This window comes from Coptis chinensis, chromosome 2 (genome assembly GCF_015680905.1).
Source record: "Coptis chinensis isolate HL-2020 chromosome 2, ASM1568090v1, whole genome shotgun sequence".
In the NCBI taxonomy this organism is placed as follows: Eukaryota; Viridiplantae; Streptophyta; class Magnoliopsida; order Ranunculales; family Ranunculaceae; genus Coptis; species Coptis chinensis.
The window spans coordinates 3,695,097-3,715,028 of record NC_141457.1 but is presented as its reverse complement, the minus strand read 5'-3'; the positions used below and the strand labels follow the sequence as shown (position 1 = coordinate 3,715,028).

At 38.3% G+C, this 19,932-nt stretch overlaps 1 protein-coding gene, 1 long non-coding RNA gene and 1 pseudogene across 4 annotated transcripts; all 3 read right to left on the bottom strand.

Annotated features, from left to right (window-relative positions):
- Window positions 1–6,549: 6,549 nt before the first annotated feature.
- Window positions 6,550–8,260, bottom strand: LOC147514414 (uncharacterized; annotated as a pseudogene). Its single transcript, XR_015207841.1, has one exon. The product of XR_015207841.1 is annotated as an uncharacterized LOC147514414 (transcript).
- A 212-nt stretch (window positions 8,261–8,472) lies between these two features.
- On the bottom strand, window positions 8,473–13,405 carry LOC147514413 (mitochondrial carnitine/acylcarnitine carrier-like protein). 2 transcript variants are annotated; one of them, XM_086582913.1, is made up of 5 exons: window positions 13,079–13,272; window positions 12,892–12,936; window positions 11,937–12,086; window positions 9,374–9,780; window positions 8,473–9,242 (listed from the first exon to the last, which is right to left on the bottom strand). In XM_086582913.1, the coding sequence occupies exons 4-5, from the start codon at window positions 9,763–9,765 to the stop codon at window positions 8,741–8,743; spliced, it is 894 nt and encodes a 297-aa protein (XP_086439039.1). In that variant the 5' UTR covers window positions 9,766–9,780; window positions 11,937–12,086; window positions 12,892–12,936; window positions 13,079–13,272; the 3' UTR covers window positions 8,473–8,740. The 2 variants fall into 2 exon arrangements, with proteins under 2 accessions (XP_086439039.1, XP_086439031.1); XM_086582905.1 differs by lacking the exon at window positions 11,937–12,086 and having other exon boundaries at window positions 13,079–13,405.
- A 3,927-nt stretch (window positions 13,406–17,332) lies between these two features.
- LOC147514412 (uncharacterized) lies at window positions 17,333–18,471 on the bottom strand. Its single transcript, XR_015213206.1, has 3 exons — window positions 18,405–18,471; window positions 17,809–17,881; window positions 17,333–17,700 (listed from the first exon to the last, which is right to left on the bottom strand). It is a non-coding gene; the product is annotated as an uncharacterized LOC147514412 (long non-coding RNA).
- Window positions 18,472–19,932: the final 1,461 nt, after the last annotated feature.

The following is a 19,932-nucleotide window of genomic DNA, read 5'->3' as shown; positions in this document are numbered from 1 at the left end:
CTACCTCTATGTGCTTAGTTAAACATGAAATCTTTGGATTAGAAGCCGATATGAATGGTCAGCCTTATTGTCACAATGAAGAGGGATCGGTAGTCGTGTACTCGAAACCTAACTCATGTAGCGGTTACTTAATCCACATTAACTCACCAGTCCCCTGAGCCATAGCTCTATACTCAGCCTTTACACTAGACTTTGACACAACTGTTTGTTTTTTACTTTTCCATGTCACCAAATTTCCACAAATGAAGGTACAATACCCAGTGGTGGATCGTTTATCTGAAATTGATCCTGCATAATCAGCATATGAATATCCAACAACATCAAAATTTCCATTAGAACGATATATCAATCCACGATCAGGAGAACCTTTCAAATACTGCACAATACGAATAACTGCCTGGTAGTAAGGAATCTGTGGTGCATGCATATATTGAGATACTACACTGACTGCAAACGAGATATTTGGGCGAGTGATAGTAGCATAGATTAGCTTTCCCACCAGTCTACGATATCTCTCAATATTGGCATACAACTCTCCAACATCTTAATGGAGTTTGTCGTTCGAATCCATAGGAGTCTCTACTGGGCGAGCTCCTAAATTACTTGTCTTACTGAGCAGGTCTAATACATACTTTCTCTGTGAGAGATGAATTTCACCAGGGAACCTTGTAACTTCAATGCCTAAGAAATACTTCAGTTCTCCTAAATCTTTAGTCTAGAACTGTCTTGAGAGATTGACTTTAAGTCGAGCAATACCCTATTTGTCAAACCCTGTGACAATGATATCATCAACATACACAACTAAGACAATAATTCCTTGCTAGGTCTTTCGGTAAAACACGGAATGATCATATTCACACCTAGTCATTCCATTAGCCATCAAAACCTGGCTAAACTTCGCAAACTAAGGTCTAGGAAACTGCTTGATCCCATAAAGAGACTTCTTTAATCGACAGACTTTCCCCCCTTGAGCAACAAAACCAAGAGATCTCCATGTAAAAAGGCATTCTTCACATCCAAATGAAACATAGGCCAGTGATGATGAACAGCAATAGAAATAACAATACGCACAGAGGCTAACTTTGCAACAGGAGAAAATGTCTCGGAGTAATCAATATCATAAGTCTGGGTAAAGCCTTTTGCAACCAGGCGAGCCTTTAAACGAGAAATAGTACCATCCGGATTATGCTTAATAGTGAAAACCCACTTACAAGCAACCGCTTTCTAAGGATCGGAAGATCTGTAAGGACCCAAGTGTCATTAGAATACAAGGCACTCAACTCCTCGTTCATTGCTTGCTTCCAACCAGGATGGGATAGAGCTTCCCTATAGTCAGAAGGGACAAAAACATACAACAAGGACATAGCAAAAGACTTGATAGATGGTGATAAATGATCAATGGAAACATACTGAGAAATAGGATACTGGGCATACTTACTAGGAAGACGCATACTGGCAGGTGGACGTTCAAGTTTTCGTAGTGCAATAGGAACATCGAGGTCAGACGGAATGGCAATAGGATCCACAGACACAGTGGGAAGAGGTGCGGGTAGCAGAGCAGTTGAACTTTCAGCCTCAAACTCGAGAACATCAGCTGCAGGCAAAGCCCCTGTAGGACATCGTAGAGGCGCCGCGCCGCCCGTCTTCTTTAGTTGTAGGTAAAAGTGCGCCGCACTCTGTAAGAGGGCATCGTAGAGAGGGCGCTGCACGCTCCATCTGCTGGCTCTCCAACATCAGTAGCGATAACCTGATCATTAGCTCCCCCATGAACACCAATAGTCGCAGGAGGATCAACAACACCAGATGGCAGAACACAATCCTCAAATGGTTCAAAGGACACCTCCCTTATTCAAGAGTAAAACGAGACATCTTCAAAAAAAGTAACATCAACATAGACAAAGGATTTGCGCAGATGAGGACTATAACACTTGTACCCTTTCTGTGTACGTGAATACCCAAAGAAAACACACTTAATAGCACGAGAGTCCAATTTATCACGACTCGGTTGAAGTTTATGAACAAAGCAAGCACAACCAAAAATACGAGGGGGAAGATGGAAAAATAGTTGACCAGGAAAAAGAACATAGTGTGGTGTTTTTCCACCTAACACTGAAGAGGGCATACAATTAATCAAGTTAATCAAGTATGTGGCAGTAAGGACTGCCTCTACCCAATAAAACTTTGGGAGATTTGTTTGAAATAGTAAGCATCGGGCAACTTCAAGAATGGGTTTTGTTCTTTCTCTCAACAACCCCATTTTGTTGAGGTGTATCCACACATGAGGTTTGATGTGTAATGTCATAGTCATCTAAAAAATACTTGAATATGGCAGAGGTATAGTCTTTGGCATTATCAGTTCGAAAAACATGCATGTGTGTAGAATACCGATTAGTAATCTCACCATAGAATTTTTGAAAGACAGAGAATACTTGAGAATGATTTTCCATAATATATACCCAACAAACACGAGAGAAATCATTGATAAAAGTAATAAAGTACTTAGCTCCAAAAAGGTCATTGGTTTTACAAGGACCCCAGATATCTGAATGAACTAACTGAAAAGGACAACTAGAACACTTATTTAACCTATTTTTCTAAGTAGCACGGCGATGTTTAGCTAACTCACAAACCTCACAACTTAAAGACTAAATACTAGAAGAAATATTGGGAACTAAACTTCGCAAACTAGCTAGAGGAAGATGACCAAGACGTCTATGCCACTGAACAGGAGAGACCGAGACTGTGAGAGCCTGCTTTTGGTGAGAGTGCCCATAACCATCTTGAAAGTAATAGATGCCACCATGCTCATACCCCACCAACTAGTGTCTTTGTCTGTAGATCCTGAAACACAACATAAGTGGAAGAAAACATGACATTACAGTGAAGAGATTGGGTAAGACGATGAACAGATCGACAATAGATTAAAGGGGAAATTTTGAATAAGCAAGACAAAGACAAGTGACACATAACGAGTTAATTAAATAGTACCCCGACCAAGAATACTAGCCTTAGCCCCATTTGCTAATATGACAGATGATGGTGTATGAGTATACTCAAGAGTAGAAAACAACTTTCGATTACCTGTCATATGATCAGAAGCTCCTGAGTCAATGACCCAAGAGTTGTTACCACTTGTATGAAGGCATGTTTTACCTGAGTCGGCTAGGGTTACAGTGGGTTAGTTGGATGGACTAGATGAACTGAATGGAATAGCTTGTATCCGCTTCATCAGGGCTACAAGGTCTTCTTGAACTTGTTGAAAGTCGGTCACTTTCTGATCAACTACTGTGGCATTGTTGGCTTTGTGCAAAGGTGGGTGACCTGTTATATCCCAACAAAAATCAGAACTATGATTTGTGCGCCCACAATGCTCACAAGGATCAAAACCACCCATACCACAACCACGACCACTCCCTTGGTTGCACCACCTCCACGTCCACAACTGGCTCTACCCCCTCTACCTCCATTACCATGACCAGAGGAGGGATTGTTAGAATTATTGATGCTTGGAGGGATCAATAAAGCCGCACTGTCATTGTGCTTTGGAGGAGGTGCAGTGATACAAGAAAGACGAGAATATGCTTTAGACAGAGTAGGGAACTTAGATTCAGCTTGAACTTGGGCTTTCACATTAGCAAACTTGGGACGTAGCCCAGATAGGAATTTTGAGACTCGAAATTTCTCTCGTTGTTTCTTCCACTGATTTACATTTGTAGTAAGTGGGTGATAAATATTCAGTTATTTCCACTTGCTACGAAGAGAATTATAATACTCAGAGATAGACATATCGCCTTGAGTTAGATAAAAAATGTTCTCATACAACTGAAAGATTCGTGAAGTATTTTGAGATTGAGAGTATGATTCTTGTAGATACTCCTAAATCTCTTTAGAGGTTTTGAAAAACCGCACAGTATTACAAACATCCTTCTCCATAGTATTCCATAGAAAATTCTTAACCAAGGCGTCATCTTTCGTCCAAGTTGTCTTTATTTTATCATTTGGGGAATCTGTCAGATGACTTTCCTTACCTTTTCCAGTAAGATAACCAGTAACTGCTTCTGCCCATTGAAGGCAATTGGCAACACCCTCCAATTTGACAGAGATCATACCAACAGAGAACACAGACGTATTACCAAATTCATCAGATTTTGAAACAACTTCAGTCATTGTAAAGAGAAGGAAAATTCACTGTATGGAAAGGAAGATAGACTGCGAGATACTGACCCAGAGCACGTGCGCGCCTTGGCAAAGGAGAAACTAAGTGCGTGTGCGCCTACAACAAGAAAGATACAGACCTAGAGCGTGTGCGCGTGGCAAAGGAGAAACTGAGAGCGTGCGCGCCTGTACTTAGAAATTGAGAGATACAAAGAGATGGCGATACCACGCGTTTTCCCTCTGAAAACCTTACGTACTCTTCTTTATCAATACTGAGAGATTGCGGAAACGAAACAATACTAAGACGGCAATTAATACTAAAACTGGAACCTTGAAACTGTGGATCTTTCTCCTATCATTCTCTAAACAGAGTTAGTTCCTGATACCATGTTAAATTATGCTAGGAGATTCATATAATGGTTAACTGGTTAGGTTAAAGAAATGAAGTGGAGAAGAAGAAGGATGGAGGCACAAGAAGACGGTAGGGTTTAGAGTATGTTTACTCTAACCTACGATTCATATATTTATACTGGGTGATAGGTTTCACCGAAATAGAAACTACTAAATAAGATACGGTCTCACATTTACAGAATGTGTGAGACTCTACATACTTCAACAGTACCCATTGCTGAATGCGGATGGAAGTATACTTTGTTATGCACTTACGCTAGGTGACATAATTACACAAGTCATCAAAAGCTTTTTTCTGAGTCTCATCATAGCAATGTTTTAAAATGTAAAAGCGCTGGGCGAGGCGTTTGACGAGCTCATGACGTGACGGCATAACCCTCAAGCGTATGACATTTTCTTAATTCTAAAAATATCCTATTATGTAAGTATAAAGTTCTAAGTCGTACAAATCAAAAGTGAACAAACAAAAATCAATAAAGTGAAGTAAACTTTGTGATTCATCATTACACATCATTATATACACCAACTTATTCATAAACTTGTGATTTATTTAGACTTTCATATCATTAAGAGTTAACAATTATACTCACCTCCATTTTGCAAGACAATAGAGAATACATAGATAGATTAAAGAAACTTTACAAGTTAAAAGTACTTACAAAATGTTAAGGATGGGTTAGTTTGGTACATCAATACTATTTAAAGTTGATGTCTACTTGCACTAAAAATTGAAAGAAAAAAAAGTGATGGCCTAAATTTTTTGCGATGGAGGCTTAGGCCTCACTACTGAGGAGGCGTACGCTTCAAGAACGCCTCAACGCTCAACGCTTCAGAAACACCTTACTCAACGCCTTTAGGGCGTTTGTGGTACGCCTCGCCTCAAACGCCCTTTTAAAACAATGCATCAGAGTGGCAGAATCTCCAAGGGGCGGATGTCTACCTGGTTACACATATAGCTAGGAATAGTGACATGAAACTTCTGTGTTTTTCACCTTTCCGGTAGTAGTTTTACCGAAAACAGGGCCATTCATTATCCTTTGTTGTTGCCTGTAAGAGTTTAACCGCTCCACCTAGGCTGAAGTCATTGAATGGAGTTCATGACTTCTTCTTCTTGGATTGGTTGGAATTATTAAGGAAACAATATAGCCACTAATGGCCTATATACTATAATTATAAGTCACTAAGAGCTTTCTCCTGAGTCAAGTCAGAGTTGTAGAGTCTCCATTGCGGTAACACATTGAGAGCCTAATCAATTACCGCAATCTACTTACGGTCTTATTTTAGTATTAATTGTGATTTTGCTTTTCTTTTTCTTTTTTCCCTTTCTTTTGTCGAGGATACCAATCAGTCTTTCAGCTGTGTTTATACTGAGATAATGACCATACATCATCCTCTTCTGTATGCACTACCGAAAGTTCACAAGTTCTCTCTTCCAATCGCATTTTTTTTCTTTTACTTTTCTCAGGCAGGGAGAATCCTAGTGGTGCAGATAAGTTTCCTACCTTGAAAGAAACGGAAACGGCACAATGTTTCAAGACTTTCTGTGTGGTTGAATATGCTTATTGTTGGTGTTGCAAGAGCTCTGAAATTTGTTTTGGCGGCAAAGTCGACTGTCTCTCTAAATGCACCACTCTAGCAGGCACGCGCTCATGATCTAACAAAAACTGGTTAACCGATCTGTTCTCTATGCAGCGAAAGCATGGCTATAAGCACACACATGACACATTCTAGCTGACGACATTCATGTGTAGACTTGTGTTATATCTTGATGGAATAAATAAAATAGACAATACTTCTAGTACATGCGTTCACCTACTCAATATCTTCATATATATTCAGAGTAAAACATTGAATGATTGATGACAAAAATCATATCATGTGTTCCTTCGTACCTAATGAAATCAAGTGAAGTGTGGTACCAAATGAAATCACACTAGTATCTAAATAATGTGAAAATAACTTGAGAATGTAACACAAAAATCAGACTGGAAATTCCAAATGCCATTAATATACTCTTAGATCAAACACAACGTCAGTAACAACACCCTGCTACGTACCCTGGGGGAACATGGAACATAACCCCGCTGAAGGGATCAAGCGCACGTAGTTCTTGTTGTTTTTTGTGGAACCTCTTTATAAATAGAGGTTGTTGCTTACAACCCAAGCAACTAGCTGGTGGCCTCCAACTCTGACTTCCACTAGTCTCCATAGCAGAAAGTTCTCCTGTGCATTCCAAGTATTGCTCCATTGGTTGTTCTACACACTTCTCCTGTTGGTTGCTCTCTTGCTAAGGATGCACTGAACCTCAGGTACTCCAGCACTGCTTGCACACTTATTCTCCCATCAGCTCCTTTTCCATGCACATCCTCTAGCTGTTCACCATGACACTCTTGCCGCAAGGGATATTAAACGGTAGGACCTTATCTAGGATGACCTGTTCCGATGTCGTCACATTGAACTGTCCTACTTCTTGGAAGACTTGCCCTTCGCTTTTTCTTCCAAGGACATCTATACTTTCCTCTTCCACAACATCCTCAAGTAATGCAGCCTGTGCCTTGATTTCTTCAAGATTGAAGTCCCAACAGCTTATGCCCCTCTTGTATTCGTTCTGCGATGTGTCCTCCATTTTATCTTGTGTAACTGCTACTGTCTTTATTGTAATCAGGCGTTTCCTGAGTGTTGGAGAAAGCTTCTCTAACAGTGACCGTAAATTAGGCTTCCGATTCTTAAAAAAGGAATGCTTCAAAAGCTCTGTTGCTGTCGGTCGTTTGGAGGGATCTTTGACCAAACACATGGCAACAAGTTGCTTGAAAGACTTGGAAAACTTCTTGCTTGAATCTAGTCGAGGCGGCTCTTCTCGGATAATCCTAAGAAAAACTTCGACAGGAGGATATTGTGTGAAAGGTGCACGACCATGGGCTAGCTCCAAAGCAGTGATGCCAAACGACCAAATATCAGCCTTGTGGTCGTAACCTTCTGATTGCTCTATGACCTCGGGCGCCATCCAACAAGGTGTCCCCAAAACAGTTTTTCCTCGTCGCTTACAGCCGGAGTCAAAAAGGCTAGTAGAAAATCCGAGGTCCCCAAGCTTAACAACACCAGACGAATCAACTAGAATATTACCTGCCTTGACATCTCGATGCATCAGTCCGTTTCGGTGAAGATACTCCAAACCCTTTAAGGCTTCATAAAGAAATTTCGCAATGACAGCTTCTTCTTGAATACCCCCTGGATAGGTAGACTTCATTACGTGATAACAAGATCCCGCATCCATCAAGGGCATCACCACCCAAAGCTCTGACTCTTTGATAAAAGAACAATATGCGCTGACTAGGTTGGGATGTCTTACCAGCTTCATCGTCTGTGCTTCCTTCGTAATAAGTTTGAAGTCATCTTCCTCCTCCAAGTTGACGACTTTAATGGCAACTACCTCTCCTAAAGGAAGGCAACACGCTCGGTAAACAAACGCACAGCCTCCCTTTCCTATCACATCCAGGAGCTCGTAATATGCTGCTCCTACTGGGTATATTTTCTTTTCTATCTTTTTCATCTTCACCACTCCTCTTATTTTCATCTTCACTTGTGTTTCTTGCTCGCTCTCTTGGTTTCTTTATTTCTTCTTACGTTCAAAAGCCTGCGCTTTTCTTTTATAGGGAAATAGTGTCGGTTGCTATTAAGTATCCTAAGTAATCGTTTTCCACGTTTTATAGTAACTCCAAGTCATGAGAACTCTTGGTTTCATTAGACAATCACGGATAATTCGCAATTCCATCTTCAAAACAACTATAAATCTGGACATTATCCAATCAAGATACAATTCTAATCAACAACGAATATTACCCCCACTAGATGAGACGCATCTAGTTAGCCGAATCTGGACTTAAAAAGTTTGAACGACTAGTGGTATTTTAGCTCCGTGATAAGAACCTTTTTAATTGAAAAATGTTATTTTGGCAACAAAACGTTCACAGCTTTAACAATCTCAATGGAAGACCACGAATAGCCCGTGAGCCAAAAACAGAAGAAAAGAGACTTGTAATCTTAACCAATTTCTTTGGCCAGTGATGACAAAAGCCCGTGAGCTAAAAACAGAAGAAAAGAGACTTGTAATCTTAACCAATTTCTTTGGCCAGTGATGACAAAAAACTAAAGGAGTATCAGTCTACCGACTCAATCATCCCAAGCTTGATCTTGTAACCTCGTAGGCCAAGAAGCACGCTGCATTTGCTGGGACGCTTCTGGCCATGGCAGGACCGAATCCTTTGTATAGACCTTTTACTCCCTCTGTCGCTAAAATCTTTTTAAAAGCATCAATGGAACCAGAGAATTTGGGATTCTTGTAACTATCCACTTGAATCACACTCTTGACAACATCAGTGGGGTATACCATAAACCAAAATGCGGCTCCGGCCAAACCTCCAGCAACAATCATGGACCCCCTCCCCAACCCTGAAGTGTCTTGTCCACCCGCGATCAATTGCTTGACACCTTCATAGACACCAAACATTGCAGCATTTCCAGGAACTTCACGTGCAAAGGTAGGAGCAAGGCCTTTGAAGAGGCCTCTCATACCACCTTCGGATCTTAGAACCTGCTTAGCAACATCCATCGGACCACCATACTTCACTCCCCCACCAGAAGAACTCACATCTGCCAAAGCACTTTGGGCTTGCAACCTGTGTCCATCCAATCCAAGCAGGAAAAGGATTCAATTAGATTTAATCATAATCCCCCCAACACACACACACACACACACACACAAACACAATCAAAGGAAAAAGGGAAATGTAGGTGCGAAGCTACCAACCTGCATTTTATCAACTCAGTAGGACACGCTAGAAAGGAGACTGCAACTCCAGCACCTGCCCCACATGCAATCTGCTGGTTAATTGTAAGCCGAGCACCAGGATCAGACTTCAACAACGACTCCAATTGTCCCCTCACCGTAAAGAGGACAGCATTGAAAGCTGCCACTGTAGCCAGTGGTGCCCCCATACCTTTGTACAAGCCTCCTAGACCTTCTGCTGCAATAGTTTGCTTAACAGCATCAAGCGCTCCAGAAAATTTTGGAAGCTGGCCAGGTAGTGGAACTGGCTGACTTTGGAGCTTGACCTTGATGGTGTCAAAAGGGTGCCCAACTATTAACTGTGCAGCCCCTCCAATGGTCCCAGCAGTCAGATCCTTAGCTACATCCCCCATTTGCAATGTCTAAATCTAGAGACAAACAGAAAAGCAAAAATATAATTTTTCTATATAATTTTAAGACAAAGGAGCTCTCAAAATAAGATAATACTTTTAACTGAAGAGATTAATTTGAAATTCCTCAAGGTTTAAAGAGGTACAAAAAGTTGTCAGCATTGACCCTATTTATCAGTAGGCCTTTAATTTCAGTAGAATTGTCAGTATCGACCCTATTTAGGACTTTAGTCTTTAGGTTAGAAAGTGAATCATCAATTAAAATGAGTAAGCATATGCAGGCAACATCAAGGAGTAATGATATATTTTACAAAAACAAATAATGCTAGAACCTAAGCCAAAGAATTAGGATACAAAAGGCAGATGAAAATTGGGTCACACAACCATGTGTACAAAATTACGAATGATTTCTTGGGTACTTGTACTTCCAATTTTGAGATTGAATGTTTTCTCCGCATGGAGAATGACACAGTGCATTGCATAATATGGGACACGTGACAATTCTCATGTATTATGAATCCTAAGGGCACATCGAAAGCTTCATAAAGGTAGCATTCAGGAATGGTAAGCTAAAGAAATTAGTAGTCCATGTTAATCATTACCCAAATTCTTCGTCTAAGCCTCTAAGGTAAAGAAACACAATATGTAACTTAGGCTTCTAAGGACCATATCACCAATTAATTATAAACCACAATTACAATGAAATCATGTATTTTCTATGAACATAACTTCTTTTTTTTTTTTTTTTTTGGTAAGCCTGTTTTAAATGAGATCAGTAACTCTTTGATGCTAGCGGGGTTCGAACCCCAGACCTCTGGTATCATCACCCAAAGATTTTACCAATTTTGCTAGTTTCACCTGCAAAAATGTGTGGGCAAGCCTATTTTTAGAGAGATCCATAACTCAATGGGTTCGAACCCCAGACCTCTGGTATCATCACCCAAAGATCATCTATTCTTGATGAATAATAATCATGGAATAGTGTGCTTCAGTAATTGTAAATATACGTACTTAAGAATATATTGCTCTGCTCCGGGAAATGAAACCTTATATGGGACTTGGCATTTATAAAAGCTCATTTCAACAACACGGTATGTAAAACTATGATAGTACAATAAGTGATACATACAAATAATAGACCCGTCGCCAAATCAATCATTTAATCTATCACATTGGATTTTAAACAAGTTTGACATGAGACGTGCCAAATTTTTGTTGTCAAAATGTTGACAATATGTGGGGAAGTTTGAAATGAAATTAGGTTGATGAAGGAGATTTTTGTAATGAGCCATTGACAGATGAAAGAATTGTCCACATAATACACTCAAAACTTATGACGAGTTTTAAGTAACTAGTATACCACAATGCCGTAAAGACGGACAGAGAAGAGGGGAATGGTGTTGCTGTTTGTGGTCGTCGTGTGATGGTGATAACATGGGAGTCAAAAGATGAAATTAAAATTGGAACCAAAATATAAAACTGCTCTAGTTGGAATTACTGAACATTCAAATGATGTATGTGTACCGATCTCTTGATCCAACTTCCCATCACAAACAAAAAATCCTCTAGACTCCCCCTTAGCGTTTTATCAGATAACACTTAGCAACACAGTTAAAAGTAGTCCAACATTGTAACAATAATTTCTTCACCTATAGAAGCAAACAACACTCTCTTCGTTTGAATTTTCAAAGAAACAGCCTGAATGGGGAAGAGTTGGGTGACTCAACGATGATAAAGAGCAGAAGAATCTCTTCGGAGATGCCAAGAATAATGATTTCAAGAGCACTATTTCTAGTTGAAGTACTAGGGTTTTTGTTTGTTAAGGTGTAAACGACACAACCCCAATAATAACTAAGATCTTGGAAGCAATGTAATAAGAACATTACAAGAGAAATTAAGTAAATGCGACAAAATTAAGACAACACAAAGAATTTCAAGAGGTTCGGCAATTTGTCTACGTCCTTCAGAGCACACTAGTTTCACTATTAAAGATGAAAGCTCCTAACAATTAGCTCTCTTTCTCTCCCTCAAAGCTTTGGTTTCCTTAATGAAACCAAACACCAAAACCACTCAAGAATCTCTACTAAATTCTCTCTCTCTCAACTTGTACATTTTCTCTAAAAGAAAAGAGCTCAATTTATAGCTCAAACTACACCATGTGTTATTTGACTAACCACCATTTGATGATTTGAGACTTCCTTCTTCTTGTATTCACATCCCTTTTGTGATTTTCATGGTAAGAGTTGTAGGCTCACCAACCTCCATTGTTGATAATGAAGAACACAATCACAAGTCTTTGTTTCTCATTGATGTGGTTTAAGCATCTGCACTTACCTAACAATACGAACATCAGCCTCCACATTTTCATTAAGTAAACCAAATCATTGAGTGAGAGAAAAAGAGCTAATTGTTATGAGCTTTCATCTTTAATAATGAAATTGGTGTGCTCTGGAGGACAGGCAAATTGCTGAACCTCGTGAAATTCTTTGTGTTGTCTTAATTTTGTCGCATTTACTTAATTTATCTCGTAACGTTCTTGTTACATTGCTTCAAGATCTTAGTTATTATTGGGGTCGTGTCGCTTACACAACATCATTTGTGGTGAATGGAAATCTACTGGCATCAGAAGAGGCAGAGAAAGAAAAATAAAAATTTTAAAATAGGGTTGTACAAACCCTTAAGAATTGCCTTCTGGACTAAAATGAAAATGGGGTTAACTCGACATAGCCAAGTACTTCTCGAATGCAAAATCGGTGCCATATATGCATCCAACTTGTGGTCTTTCTTTAACATATATAATAGGTAATATATGAAGAAAACATCTTACATGGAAATTTTAAAATTAAAGCTAAAACATTAAAGAAATACATATACCATCAAACAGTTTGTAAATATGCAAATTATCCACACAATCGAATGTGAATGATATGGACTAAGCCTATAAACAAACAAACTTAGGCAATGTAGGAGCGTGGTCATATCTGTTATTCATTATAACAAGTTTAGAATATGAATATGTAGACAATCTCAATCTGTAAGAAAAAAATCTCCAAAATCGTAGATTTTTTAATAATAAGAGGCGTAAATAAAACATAACAATAGAAGTAATGCAAATAGAGAACACATTACCTTAGCAATAAAACCCCAGTTTAAATCTCTGCTTATAAATCCAATCTGAAAGACATACAATAACAACTAAATAAATCTTTAAAAAGAAAAAAAGCCCAACAATAAAAATCAAAGTTTTTAAACTGGGCTTGTTAAGAATTAGAATTTAAATGAGTGTAAGAGCCAAAAAGGGAGTAAAAAGACTTACACTTTTGAGATGCAGATTAAAAAAAACTGGACCACAAGATAAAGTGATACTGCAAAAAAAGGTGGGGTGGTGTGGTTGATAAGAAATCTATGAAGCAAATGAAGACAAGGGGATTACAGCAACTCCCTTCTTTCACTGGGTTCAGAGATCAAACCAAAGTACTGCAACCACAGAACATTTGTATTGGTTGTTGTGTTTATATACGTGGGGATTTTTAGGATTCTAAGTATCATTGTCTCCAATCGTGGACCGCTGGATTTGGGTTTGTATCTCGAGGAAGATCTATATTCGTAGTGATGGGGAAAATGTTTTCTTATTTTTGGAAGTGGTGTGCACGTGGGCCGAGTGTCAACTTGTTGGGGTGGGATGGTCACTTGGGCACTTGGCTCCTTCTCTGAAGTTGTTGGATGTGGATGAGCCTGTGCAGCCATAAAGCTTTGCATGCATATTTTATGTGGATTTATCCAATCTTTGTTTAAGTTTCAACTTTCAACCCACTTCGAAATGTTTAGTCATTGCTATTTACGCCATTTATTCCTAATTTGTTTCGTACCTAGATTTATGTTTCCACATCCTCAATGAAGGGCACATGGACATGGACACGGACAGTTCTGTTTCTTTGACAATTTCAGAAGGAACTCTGCAGGCTGCAGCAGTGCGGCCATCCCGTTTGCCAGTAGCCTGGATGACTTCCACTATAATGTACGCAAATTCCTTGGAACTCTAAATGTCATGCCTATATCGAGGATGACTATACGGGGTCAGTCCTTATCTATCTGAAAGAGGATATTCCTTGGACTAAAGTCAGTACCAATAAACTCGTTCACCCACCCCAAGCTGCGCAGTGTAAGTGTGCCATCCTGAACGATAACATTCCTGTTTCTACCAGGGCCCATTTTTTCCATATCGGCCCATATTTCGGAAAACCACCTCCATTCCAAACCGAAATATATCGGTCTATATCGATATATTGGATATTTTAGAGATTCTAACTTTTTTGTGAAATAGTTAAAATTTCAATATATATTATTATATATCAGAAATATCACCAATATATAACAACATATGTTGGAATTATCAGTCAACCGTCAATAAAATCAATCAAACCGTCAACAAGTCAATCAATATATATCAAATATATCGGATATATTGCCGATATATCGGAAACTGCGATATACATCGATCCAAAAATAAATCAATATATCTCACCAAAATATCATATTATTTCCATATCGTGTATCCCATATTTCGATATATATCGCTAATATATCAATATATCATATGATATTTTCGGTCTTGGTTTCTACCATTTGGTAACCGATTACTATCACCTTGAATATAGCGTGCAAGACTTTCTCCTTCCTCAAAAGTCTCTACCAAGACATCAAGATGCACAAGAGGATATATATCCGACGTTTTTAATATCAAATGTAAATTGCTCAAAAGAAAGTAGGGTGTTCATTTGGACCCGAAACCAACCCAAAACTTGAACCGACAAAAAACTGACCTGCCCCGCTAAAAATCGAATTCGGAACCGACATGACGTATATTAGGGTAGGGTTCGGTGGAGATTTGATATCCGAAGGGTACCCGAACCCGACCCTCACCTAATAAACCCAAAACCAAACCAAAACCCGACTCCAAAACCTAACCTGTAACCCGCCAAATTCATTTATGGTATATCCGTGTATCTCATTTTTCAAATTGAAAAGACAAATGTCTCAAATACCGAATAAAAAAAAAGCCCAATTGAAATAGCCAAATTCATAGACTAGTCTATTTTGTAATTTGCTTGACACAATTATAAAAAAAATCAGAAACATAAAGAACCAGTAGAAGAAAAGTAAAAAACTAATCCTCTCTAATCCATCATTTCTCGGGCAATGTTTGATAGGACCTGTGAAAAATACAAATTTTGTCACCATTTGCCACTGGCAAATTTGCTATGTGACAATTGCAAATAATTTGTGGCAAATTTAAATTTGATGATACTGTGGTAAATATCATTTGCCCTTATTTACAACCATTTGTTGTTGTTTGATTGTTCAAATTTGCCGCGACAAATATTTCATTTTTTTCATTTTTTGTGCTTTTAAAATATTAAGATTTGAAAAATTATAGCCACTCTCCTTACTTCACCAAATTCAAATCTTATGTGTTGTAAAAGAGTTGAACTTTCAAGCTGAGGATGCTATGGCTACAAGGATGCACGGGAAGAAGTTTTCTTGTTCGAGAAATTATTAATTGAGAGTCTAGAGGAATTTTTGCCTCTTGAAGCAAAACATCTTTGCTTTGAGATAGATGGTGGTCAGCTCTGTACAAAATGTTTGAAGGTGTGTGTACTTCTCCCCACTCCCTTCAAAATATGCAATCCACTATGACTGTGTCTTTATTGTTACTTTTTAGGTTATAATTTTATGCATCTTGAACTTAAAATGAGATGAAGTTCTCTAAGCTTAAGTTGTTCATACTTTTTTCAAGTCTATCGATGATAAGTAGGTTGGGTCGCAGCAAGTTTCAACAGCTTGCTTATGGCTTAGAAAACAGGTCAATCAATTGGGATGCTGACGATATGTAGAAGATATCAAGCCTTTCAAAAAAAAGATTATGTCAACTTCGTGTGCCAACACACGTAGATATTGCCAGAGTCACTAAATTCTATGTAGCAAAAACATTTTGTACAAAAGAATTACTAGTTAACTAGTTTTGAAAATTCGAGAATGACTACAATTGCGTGGAATGAGAAACAAGAGATACAGGAGCCCATTTTTGTTGCAAACTTCTACATGCCTCGTGAAAATGTTTGAAATTAGTGTCATACATCAATAGGAAACCACTTCTTCAGGATGTTTTGACACATGCAATCGAGACACAGCAGTATCACTTTCCTCATTCTCAACAAACTCGATGGTCTCGCAGGTCGCAGCTAATCCTCCTACAAGTCTCAACCAACTCGATGGGCTCGCAGGTCGCAGCAGTATCTCCTTCCGTCCTGTACCTAAAAGTCTCGATAATATATTATTAACAAGAAAGCAACATCCAAGTCACTGCGGACATTGGATTGTGAAGGTAACTAGAAATCTAGCACAAAAGTAATTAGCTAGAATGACATTTACCCTGGATTGACAACACTTTCATTTGACAACGCCTTCTCTAACCTTTCTTCAAAAGGGGCTACATGCCAACTTACCTTCTAATCCTATATAAGAAAACCAATTTTGGTAGATATTATTAGCAACTTTGGAATGAGTAGTTTACAGAAGAAAGTAAGGGCATGCAGTACTCATAATACCTCCTTATATTTGTTAGCTGAGTTGGGGATCCCATTCCCATCCCACCACTTGGGCGAAAAGGCAATGCAAACTTCGGATAGTCCTATACATGAAAGTAATACATGATTGGAAGAAGGAAGGAAATAGTTCTATTGTTATATCAAAAAACAAAAAGTAAGTTGTATTTGGCTCACGGAATCAATATTCCAAGGAAAAAAAATAGAAAGTGTATTCTTTAAGCATATGAAATTTAGGGAAAGCAAGTTCCTTTCTTGAATTAAGGGAATTCATTTTCCTACCTCACAAAAACAGGGCATCGGTTTGTATATGGTAAAAGTCAAAAGCAAATAATAAAAGCAGTATGGTCTTTCTTCTCTCTTTTTCTAGCTCTAGTTTTTCATGGAAACATAATTCCATAAACCAAACACAGCCTATGAGGCTATGATGTATTAAAATATTATTCTTTGACAATCAAACATAAAGGAAATAAGAGCTATTTGATAGGACATAATTCAAATAGTAGCTAGTGCTCTATTTTGGATTTATTAATTAGTGATTATATCCATGGTTAAAAGTTTAGACAATTCAACACTTTTTATAGTTATTTGTAATAAGATGGGGTTCAAATGCAAAGCATGCAAAAGCCCGAGTAAAAGCTAAAGTAAAAATAATATGCACAGGGGACGGAGATAGACAATAAAGATATGGCATCGACCTACTCTCTCTTCAAACCGTTTTTAGAACCTGTCTCACATAACGTTTAACATGGGTTGGTAAAATTACATACCAGAGACAGAACATCGTGTTAAAGTTATTTTTAAAGGCACAATCGTAGTGATGGATGTACCGCCTTCTTGATGACAAGCAATCAAAGTACCAAACGTGTGGAGAGGACCTCATCCCCTTTTGGCATGAAACTCAACTAGGTTTGAAGTTTTTTCTTTTCCAGAAGGTGAATTTGATGTGGATATATAGTCGTGGTTATTAGTAATTACGACATATGCAAAAAGTTCAACATGATACGTTTTCCTAACAATTTACTAATTCTTGTAGAGGAAAGGATATATTGAAATTATGTATTAATAGTAATGATAATGATACATCACTGCATAAAAAATTAAGATGGCTATTGTGTTGGAAGGGAAATAAAGTAGGGGATACCTCAATAATACCACTACATAAATAACCAAACGATGAGTACAACTGCTTGTGGCCAGGTTCACTTTCAGGCGTGGACATTTGAATACGGTTTAAACATGCATTCTAATCAGACATCAATGGAGGATCCATGATAGTGTTGGACATCATTGCATTATGCAAATCAGACGTATGGTTTAGCACATGATGGACCTAAAAATCAAAGTAGTTATATAGAAATTACTTTCGAACGATATATGAATATTATATGATTGGCGCATAGTTGATAGATTTAAACATTTGATTCATATATAAATGTACCTTTATCAAGTCTTTTCCATTTATTCCAAATCCAGGCCAAATATTTGCAATGTTTTCTTCAAGATTTAGCTTCCTGACAAACAACATGCGCTAATATAATTATGGTGACATGCTACAATATATAATCTCAAACACTGCAAACTTTAATAAAATAAAGAAAACTAAACAACATATGCAAGCCCTTAAACAAGATGTGGACGCTATGTAACCCTGATCACTTTGTATCTAGGAAAATAGATTCAGCTCAAGCAAGCATTTAGAGGAATATTATGAAAATAAAACAAATTGTAACAGCATCACAGAGACATAGAAACAAATGACATCATCTCCTATTACCGTAGTCTTTTTATTATGTACATCACATCTTTTTTTGTAGTGCATGTAAGAATTAAGATTCAAGCACCATGTTCCTACATAAAAGTCCACGTTGTCCCGTGTGCACATATTTATCATCTATTGAACCAATTGAACCACTAATCTTGTTCAGAACAATTCAACCCAGGGGAAAAGCGGAAAATGCATTAATCAGGATAAAAAAGAAGAAATCTATATTGTCAAGATGATCTTATGTATATCAATAGTTATTTGTATCATACCCATTATCAACCAGCCAATGTAACATCCCCGCAGTGACTCCCTTTGTTACCGAAAAAACTGGAAATAGGTCATCAAGGATTGTACGAGGGGTCATCTTTTCCAAGCATACCAACAGTAGTATCTATAACCACCTCTCCATCTTTATAAGCACAGACCTAATGAAAACACAATTCAACACAGTAAGCTCAACACAGAGAAGCAGATTATCTGGCTTCTCTTAGTCAAGTGGGATGTAATTTTTCATCATTTTGTGCCCCCGTTAGAGCACTGATCAGTGTAGATGAGGATGCTGGCATGCTGCTAGTAAAAACATTATAAGATTTTGTTTGTTTATAGTATATATTACTAGTAGGAGTGGTGGGCCTCTGCCTAACCCCTGCTTACACTTTGGGGAAAAAAGAGAACATTACTGATGGTTGTTGTTTCCTCCTCACATGGTCGTAAACCTAAACCAAATAGAGAAAGATAGGAGGAGGGATTAAAGAGAGGAAAAGAGAGGAACGAACCTGTTAAGGAGAGGAAGTGATTTCTTCCTTGAGAAAATCACAACTCACTGGTTTTCTTTTGAAGAAGTTGTGTTGGAGAGATGTTATCGGTTTTTTTTTCTCTTGGTGCGACAAATTTGTTTTTTTCGGTGGCAAATTCATGTGTTATTTGGCGTGGCAAAATTTACTCAGCTCCCCCCAATGTAAAGTTTGTCACAAAAATGGTGGCAAATCAAAGGGTGTGGCAAATCTTAGGAAAATTTGCTACCGGATAAAAAACGTATCAAACATCGGCAAATATTAGTTTTTTGGATTTGCCATTATTTGTCATGGCAAATAGGGCTATCAAACACAGCCTTGGTATCTCCTATCTTTGTTCCAACAAAGAAAACCAGTAGAATATCCAAAAACCATTCAGCCAAAAGTCCCCTAAATCTCTAATAAGTCAGGACAATTATTACTAAGGGCCTATTTGTTAAATTTTAACTAATGGAAAGGAAAGGAAATAATATCAACGGTCCACTATGGAAATAAATGGAATGAAAACAGTTTCAAAATTGTGTCTGTTTGGTAAACTGTGGAAGGGAAAGTAAAACTCGGAAAAAGAATAATCCTTGTGAGGGACTAATATACACAATCAATGTATATTGTACACGTGTCCAGCACAACTTATCAGAGAACACTTCTCCCAACGACCTCATTACGAACTCATAGCGAACTGACAGTCTCTCCATGAGATCGCCGAGCAGGTCGCCCGAATACTCATTCATGAACTGCCATCACGATGCGCTATCGTAACAGTCAGTAACGGATGAGCCAGCTGTCTCTATCAAGTCCAAAACTTCAGCCACGCTCATCAATGCTCCATAAAGTCTCACATCAATACAACCTTACCTGACGGAAGAGAAGACAAAGAATCACCAAGAAGACTATAAAAGCAGACTCCATTCTCATTCCAAAAAGGGCGGGAGGAACTCTATCCATAGAGGGTGGATCCATTCCATTCGCTCACCCCAAATCGACTCCATCCACTATGGCTGGA